We start from the raw sequence: 8846 nt of genomic DNA, 5'->3' as shown, positions 1-8846 counted from the left end.
GGCCCTAGAGAGCACTTATCTCCCCTGACATTTACACATATCAGCTGGACACACACACACACACACATAGAAAATGGGAGCATGAGGCCACCCAAGCACACACAGATCCTGATAGAACTCAAAGCGCAGCCCCTCTAAAACTGCACGGTTTCAGGCTATCACACAGTAGACACAGTTACCAACCAATTTCCCTTATAACTTATAGTGTTAAGTGGCGATTTCCCTTAACACTCGGTTTGCCTGCGGAGAGTGGCGATTTCCCTTAACACTTGGTTTGCCTGCAGAGAGTGGCAAATTGAGTGAAAGTGCAACGGTGCAGATGCAAACAGGCAGTCAGGTCGGGGCATGTCAACAGACACACACACACACACATTTACATTTACACTACGCAACAAAACCGCTCAGTTTCACCTACAAATGCCTTACTTTTCACCTCAAAACCCTTATTTAATAGCAAACATGACATATTACATAGAACTGTTAATCATAGAACTGATTTTAATATTTACAGATATCTAGGCTATATTTAACATTTATTTTCTATGTTGCCTGTTATGAAATCATGTATTGAACAATTTAAGCACATTTCAGCTTTAAGAAACTCAAATAGTCTACATGCATGCTTAGCATTTTGTGATCATTAAGGCTACTTGACAAACTCTTAGTCAGCTGCAAGGGCGTAGGTTTGGTCTCAGCTTTGGTGGGGACACATCCACAACTCCTGTTGTCACGATACCAACATTATTGTTTCAATACCAATAGCAAGTGAAGAATCACGATTTCGATACTATTGCGATTTTTTTAAAATTTGATTTGGTTTGTGTGATTTGTGAGATCATTCACATCAGTGGCAATCATAGAATTTGATAGACCCTCCACACACACACCAGAAAGTGATGGTTGTCATAGGTTTCTTTTTCATATTTTGGAATTCATATAAACTATACATTTATATTGATAATTATTTATAGTATTTTATGATCTGCATTTTTCTGCATAATTTGATTGATCATATTGATATTTAAAGTATTAGGCTACACTTGTCTATATCATCACATTTGGTGTGTAAATCTAAATGAGTGCCTGTGACTTTAAGAGGAACGTGAATGCAGAAAAATAGTTTCGCAAGTGCAAGGATATGTGGATTAAATTCATCATGTTTGCTATGTCATTAGATAAAATAAATGTTCAAAAAACTAACAAGTCAAAGAAAATATTTCTGTGATAAGATCATAGAAGAGATAAGTGTCTCGCAATGTTCATTTCTATGAGTATGGAAATGCACCAGTTTATCTTTTATTTCTTTGCATTGTGCAGGCTACATTCACAAATACATTAGCCTACATAAACAGAATATAGGAACAGGAAAATGTCTCGGATCCATTGTTTATTGCGACTGCAAGATTGGTAGCCCAATTAGCCTAAGAGTCAGTGATGGTGACATAGCCTATGTCAGTGGTTTTCAAAGTGGGGGCCGGGGCCCCCTGGGGTGCCGCGGGGGGGTGCCAGGGGGGCCTCAGCAATTTGGAAGGAAAAATAAAAGCAACAAATAAATACATTTGAAATTTTTTAAATATACCTATTACTATGAGGGTTGTTATACAATGCCATTAGAATAATTTAGCGCATATCTGAACATTATATTTTCCATGATAATGACTGGGAATAATAGTAGAGTGATAGCTCTCATATAGCAGAAAGCTCCAAATGCAATTTTTACACACTGTATGCTCAATCGCAAAGTGCTTGTGGCTAAAATAATTATTAGAATTAGCTTAATGTAATTGTACATTTGCCGTAGTATTGTCGATGGGTTTAATAACACATCAAGGGGTCCTTGGCCAGAAACTAGTAGTATTTGGGGGGCCTTGTCGTGGAAAAGTTTGGGAACCCCTGGCCTATGTGACTGTCCGTGCGGCACACCCTTATTCAACATGACTCCTAACTTTGGTTGAAAGATTACAGAAGCTAGGTTAGCGGTGACAATATCCTGGGTAATATCCTAACAGCTAATAGGATAAATCCGCTTTTGAAAGCCTGGTCACCAGTTGCCAGTTTGTATGGCTAATTATTTTGCCTAGACTGCAATGAAAAAGCTTTGTATTTTTGGGTGGCGTAGCTGAACTACAAACCACAAAAAGGGGCAAACATGTACATGCTGAAGGGCAAAGGGAATATCACAATGTTTTACTCTGGCCTTTTTTTGGATAGGCTATGTATTGGCAGACAGCCCAAACTTACCGTTGTCGTTGACACAACCGCTCGCTTGACTGCCGGTGCAAACAAGTACAGTAGCCTGTGCTTGTCACTCTCCGTGCATGTAGGCCTACTGTAGCGTGCATGTCAAATAACCCTTTCCCCTCCCCCTCTGTTTTTCAGCAAATCATATGACGACGTTTCTTGTACTGTTGTGCTGGCGGTCGATGATCAGCAGCACAAATAAGTTAAATAAAATATTGGTGGGGACAATTTTGTCATCTTAAAATATTGATTAGGACTAGTCCTTAGCGTCCCACCCTAAATCTACGCCCATGGTCAGCTGATTTTAATATTTACAGATATCTAGGCGATATTTGTAACATTTATTTTGTATTTGGCCTGTTATGAAATCATGTATTGAACAATTTAAACACACTGTGAAACCTGAAGCCCAAAGTTGGAGACATGCATTTAGACATTGCTGCAAATGTAAAACCGGATTACTCTGGAATGGGTACCTGTACAGGGGAATGCTTTACACCTTTGTATTCGGTAAGGTCTGCTGTTTCTTCTGATATATGGTTTGTCATGTGTTCGGGAAAAATTCGTGAAGTATTCCACCGAGATGAATGGGTAGGGAGATGGGCGCAGAATGTAACATGAATAAATTAAAGTTACTTTTCTCGTGAACCGTTTACCACAAGAACTTGCGGCAAAGAATGGGTGAATTTGGATGCACTTTCTTTCTTGCCGTGCGCTGTCACATTCTCCACTGCGTAAAAGACAGGCTAAATTAATTTGCGTTGTGAATGCTAAGCTTAATTTGACAGGCCATAGGCTAAATAAAAATCGATAGTCGGATGCAAAGCAGAATATAGAAAGAAAGGGGCACCAAGGCCACAGACCCACAGTGGCCTGTGAACCTCCGATTTTCAAAGGGGCATCACGGCCAACGCAAGGGACAACGACATGGCCGCCGTAAAATTCCCACCCTGCTTATAACACAGTTAAGGAATGACCAATGTTAACAAACTAACTGGCTAGATCACCTTAGAAAGCTAATATGCACATTAGCTAAAAAACAAACCTTATTCAAAACGAGAATGATACAAACACTAACACTACAGTTAAAGGTCTTTATTTAAACCAGCAACAAGAATCTATATTACATAGTAGCCTATAACCGTTATGGAAATATAGGTAAGCCCTCTCTACTGAAGTATGAAACAGCAAGTGATGCACACAGTGTGGAATGGTAGGGGAACGCTGCTGCTCTGGTATTTATACTATCCAACCAGCAAATCAGCACCTTCGAAATTCAGACTAGACGAATTAGAAAAGTGTGATTGGCAGATTTAATAGCTGTCAATTAAAATTGACCAATTAGGTGGGGCAGAAGAAATATTTGGGAGGGGGGGGGGTATTGCCCCTCCCAGCCCTATTCTAGATCCGGCCATGCTGTCAACTGTGTTAGCACATACATTATGATCTTTGGCTTCACACATCACAGACAGATTTAATGGAACTATGTGAGCTGGATTTTGCCATTTTAATAAATGTATTTCTAAAATTGCACCTTTTTTCAATCGTGGCACCCTTTACATGAATGAAAAATCTCATGGCACAACAAACTTTGTAAAAAAAAATGTTTTATGTAGATTATCATTAGAATACACACACCGTCTCTGAAGACCAACAAATGCATAACGCATGTAGCATACTACAACTCATGCACGCACGCACGCACGCACACACACACACACAGGAGTGTGACTTACTCAGTGAGAGACTTGGGTTTTTATAATTCAGAAGAATATATTCATGAGTGTCATAAGTCTTAGTCACTGCATTTGCTGTGAGTATTGTGAGGTCATTATATCTTGTGCAGGCCAGACCAACTGTCAGAGGAGTGGGGTGAGTGGAAAAGTACTGTGGGTACCAAGATGAGAGGATCTCCTTAGATGGTTAAAGGAGAGGGGGTGTTATCAAGCTGGCGAGGACCGGACAGGACAGGGAGTAGGTGGCTTCTGTGTCTCATGAGTTAGGGCCTGTCCAGCCAGGAAGAGAATAAGATAAGAAGGCCCTATTTCCCCAAACTGGAAAGAACCAAAACAGGTTCTATTTTACATATGTTTCCTATGCATTACTAGGCTGGTAAACCAGACCCTGGAATCTTTTAAGGGTCTGGCCACGAGTAATGAAAATGGCCCAATTCGAGGGGCGGCACCAAGCATGCATTTGAAACTCACTGCACGCAGTTGGATAACGCTACGACCAATCACAACAATTCACGGTGTGACGTATCCAGTTCTTGCAAAGGAACGATTTGAGGGCGATTTTCTGCTCCTCTTTTAGTTGAAAAGCCAAATCTAAATCCTTTATTGTAGCGGCCAAAGCCGTTTCAAACAACTGGTGTTCATCGGTAGCCATCTTGCAATGTTTTCTAGATGATTCCGGACGTCGCAGCACTGTCGTCATCAGTGTAGCTCGCTTTTGTCCCGCCTACACCGATTTGATTGGTCCCTCTCGCTCGAGAGATAGAAGAAATTTGGATCATTGCTCGTGGCCAGAGTATCTTGCGGGCACAATTCAAATTGTGCTCTCGCGAGAACTCTGGATTTCCAGGGTAATGCATTACACAGGTTTGCATATAGTTTTATGTACTGTATGATGGGAAGATGGTTTCCACCAATGTAAGCAACCCTGCTTGGTACTGATTTGTGAAAGGTGTTTTTGGGGATGGCGCGAGAAGGCGTCACTTCTCGAGGGCCAAGGGGTATAAAATATAGCGTATAGCCATCCATAGGCAGATCTCGTCAGGGGCCCCAGCTGATGACATCTCCTCCCTATTGCTTTGGTTGGTCTGGACTGGGCTGTACCATCATTGCAATACGGTGAATAAAGATCAACAGTCTTTGGAAAATCTTCTGTCTACATTGTCTACTTCGGACGCCTTGTTCCAGAGTGCTAATTGCTAAATAGTTAAGTCTTAATTGGACAGTTGGATTCGGAAGTGGACATTTTCCACGACAGAATATGGAAAGTTCCTCGATAAAAATACTTTACTCATGTGTGTTAGGCTACTTGTAACGCGATACTACCTAACCCTTGAAGATGAATACGAAGGTGAAGTAATTGTCATCATACTGTCGTTTCTTAGTCTTGCTAGGTCTCTACCTTCTTCACTGAATGACCACACAATGAAGAGGATGATGTTAAGGCATAATGTATCAGACTCTGGAGCTTTTCTTTTAAAAAAACTGTCCATGTTGCTAGTCTATTGACAGCGACACAACGCTATGACAATTAATCAGCTTTCTATATAATATATAACTATTTTCTCTGATGTGCATGGCCTCCTTTTATTTAACTGTGTGATAAAGCTTGAAGAAAGATTCCAAAATTAGGCATTCATTTATTTCAATTTCATTTTATTAGCCGCGGCACGCCGGTTGAGTAACACTGTTCTAGAGCAGTGGTTCTCAAACTTTTTCTGTCATTCCTCACTTTGGAGGTGGGGAATTTTCAAGCCCCACCTGACCACCCCAGCAAAATGGTAGGCAAAATATTATTTTCGCATTTGGGTTGAGTTTCGTTACATTTCCTGCTGGATCTAATGATTTTTTAATTTATATGTCAGCCTGTTTATGATTCCTATGTTTGTGTGTGGCTATTTTGTTTTGAAACTATGATCTTCCTTGTCAAAAAAAGAAAGGTATTATTAAAGCTGGGCACAAAAAACAAATGTCCACCTGTTCATCGCGCCCCACCTGTCATGTCTCTCATGGCCCACCCCACACTTTGACAACCACTGTTCTAGAGTGACAGAGGTCAGTTCTGTGCCTTCTGTCCAAGTCAGTTCTGTTATTTCCATTTAGGTCAGTTCTGTTATTTCCATTCAAGTCAGTTTTGTGAATTCCAATCAGGTCAGTTCTGTCGCATCGTCCCCTTAGAATTATAAGATTATATCTGGCATTTTTGCCAAAATTGAGTTATTGACGTATTCTTATTCTGTGAAGTTAATAAGGTGAGGTGAGGTGTTTCTAGAAGTTGTATGCATTTTTGGACATTATATGTAAAGAGGCGTGTTCCACTTATCAATAAAACTGTATGGAATTCTAAAACTTTGAAGCTCAATATCTCAGAACTACTCAGAACGCAGTTAGAACTATTCTAAGGGGACGACATGTTGACATAGGCTGGTGTTGAGGTGGAGGCCTATCCAGACATCGTGTGTCATCACCACGTCTATCCCTCCTGTGTGTTCCTGTCCTTTCTTCTGCAGGTGACGAAGATGCTGGCAGTTGTGGTGGTTCTGTTTGCCCTTCTGTGGCTGCCATACCGGGCCCTGGTTGTGGTCAACTCCCTGAAGGACCCGCCTTACCTGGACACCTGGTTCCTGCTCTTCTGCCGCACCTGCGTCTACGCCAACTCGGCCATCAACCCCATCATCTACAACCTCATGTCACAGAAGTTCCGTACCGCCTTCCGCAAGCTCTGCCAATGTCGGGGTGGCGCTCGCGGAGGGGCAGGGGGAGGGGGCAGCCAGAAACTGCCCAGTCACAATCCTCCGGTCTACTACAGCGCCGTGAAGGACTCATCTCTGGACAGTCCAGAGCGTCTGACAGAGCAGGAAGAGCTGAACTCCTACAGCGCCGCCACCAAGAGAGTCAACTTCAGACAGCAGGGGGCAGCTCAGGACGCGGAGCCCATGTTCAGCATCGCCTGAGAAACATCAGGGGGATGGACAGAGGGAAGAGGAGGGAGAGAAGAGGAGAGAGCGACTGAGAAAGAGAGAGAGAAGAGGAGAGAGGAAATGAGAAAGAGGAAGAGAAGAGAGGGAGTGAGAAAGAGGGAGAGAAGAGAAGAGGAGAGAAGAAGTGAGAGGGCGAGAGTATTGAATTTCAGTGCAGACATACACAATTGATCTGGAAATCTATGGACTGTTACACATACAGAGACTTGTGTTGCAAATGCATCATCCTTATCTGGGGTCAGCTTTAAAACGTTAGGGCTTTAGATAAGAATGGACCTCTTAACCCTGTGTCCACTTACTGTGTGCATGGGTGAGTCCTGTATGTTCATAGACGAGTCGTTTGCGTTCGTGGATGAGTCAGACATGGTGGACATCAGATACTTTTGGGGAAACCCTTCCGACGGATTTCATTGGTTGGTGGAGAAACTATAGGATTTGATTGGTTGGTGGGGCAGTACTTTCATGAATAGTGGAATTATTTATATAGGAGAGCAGTCTGAACTTAATAATGAAGACAGGTGTACATGCATGAAGGCAAAACATGATCTCTGTTTCTAAACTATTCTAAACTAATCTTTTATTTATTTTCCACTGAAATGTTTTGTAAAATGCAAATGTAAAATGTTTAATGTTTTGATAATTTTAGTGTTCTTAAAATCTTTCACTGTTGTAAAAGTATGTGAATATCCCACTTGATTGTGACCTGGGTTTCTCTGGTTATTAGAATGTCACCTTAACTCATGCAGCAAGGCTGAGGAAGACCTCAGTATCGGACTCTCAGAACCGATCTGCTCTGCCTTATAGATGTCTGCCTCATCAGAAGCTCTCAGATGCCTCAGTGTCGTCTGATGGGTGGGGTCATCGTGGGGTAACTGAGTGGTCATGTGCTCAGGCATGGGGTAGCGGAACGGTCATAAGATCAGGCGTGGGGTAACAGAGTGCCTGGATGCTGGGGCAGTTATTGACAGGCGGGTCGTAATTCTCACCCCCAGATGATTATGTTTGTCAGCAGCAGAGTATCGATCTGAGCTGTTGTCTGCATACTGAGAGAAATCTCAACAACACAGTCTGTGTGTGTGTGCGTGTGGAGACCCCCTCTCTCAGACGCAACAGGCCCATACACACCCACACACCTACAGAAGACCCTGTCTCACACCCACACACACGCACACACACACAGCAATGTGTACAGTTACTCTTGACTTTCTCAAACACAGCAGCCCTCTGACAGTATTGCATGATATACATCCAAAGCAAACAGAAGCGATGCACACACACACACACAGAAGGGGGGATGGGGGGGGAGCTAGGAGTTCTCCATCAGCACAGCTGTGACAACTGGCTGGGAGATCTGATCTACAGCATCCAGCGAAGAGGAAATAATGAGCTGGTATGGGGGACTCCATAAGTACACACACTCATTCTGAGAAGAGGCTGGGTGGATGTGTGTCGGGGGGGGGGGGTGGGAGATGTGGGGGGGATGTGGATGTGTGTGTGTGGGGGGGGGGTGGAAGTGTGTGTGTGTGGGGGGGGGGGGGTGTGGATGTGTGTGGGGGTGGGGTGGGATTGTGAGTTGTGGAGTAGGGAGGTGTGGGTGGGGCGGTTGGGTTGGAGTGTGGAGGACTGTAGTTCTACACTCATGCTGTTGGTGTTGCTTTCCTGTTTATGAACATTCGGCGGAATGTCTTTCTGTGTGTGTGTGTGTGTGAGTCAGAGAGACAGAGAGAGAGAGAATGTATAAACACACTTACAGTAGACTTTTCATTTTCCTCACTGCATTTGTGCTACTAGTTGTCAAGTTCACTGTGTATTTGATAGGATCACTTGTTACTGGTTGTCAAGTTCACTGTGTATTTGGATCACTTGTCTGTTTGTAAGCATGGCTCTATGA

At 43.0% G+C, this 8846-nt stretch overlaps 1 protein-coding gene across 1 annotated transcript in view; it reads left to right on the top strand.

The window, feature by feature from the left end:
- LOC143115296 (thyrotropin-releasing hormone receptor) overlaps positions 1-6928 on the top strand; it is an 8549-nt gene extending 1621 nt beyond the window's left edge. Inside the window, exon 2 of the mRNA XM_076277267.1 lies at positions 6485-6928. Coding sequence (XP_076133382.1) covers positions 6485-6928 — 444 coding nt within the window. The remainder of the gene's footprint in view (positions 1-6484) is intronic.
- Positions 6929-8846: the final 1918 nt, after the last annotated feature.

The sequence above is a fragment of the Alosa pseudoharengus genome, unplaced genomic scaffold (assembly GCF_046254945.1).
Source record: "Alosa pseudoharengus isolate Yale_2024_CS ecotype anadromous, Long Island Sound unplaced genomic scaffold, YU_APseudo_1.1 YU_APseudo_1.1_scf_9, whole genome shotgun sequence".
Lineage (NCBI taxonomy): Eukaryota > Metazoa > Chordata > Actinopteri > Clupeiformes > Clupeidae > Alosa > Alosa pseudoharengus.
Note: the sequence above shows the minus strand (reverse complement) of the source record. Positions and strands in the feature narration are given on the sequence as shown.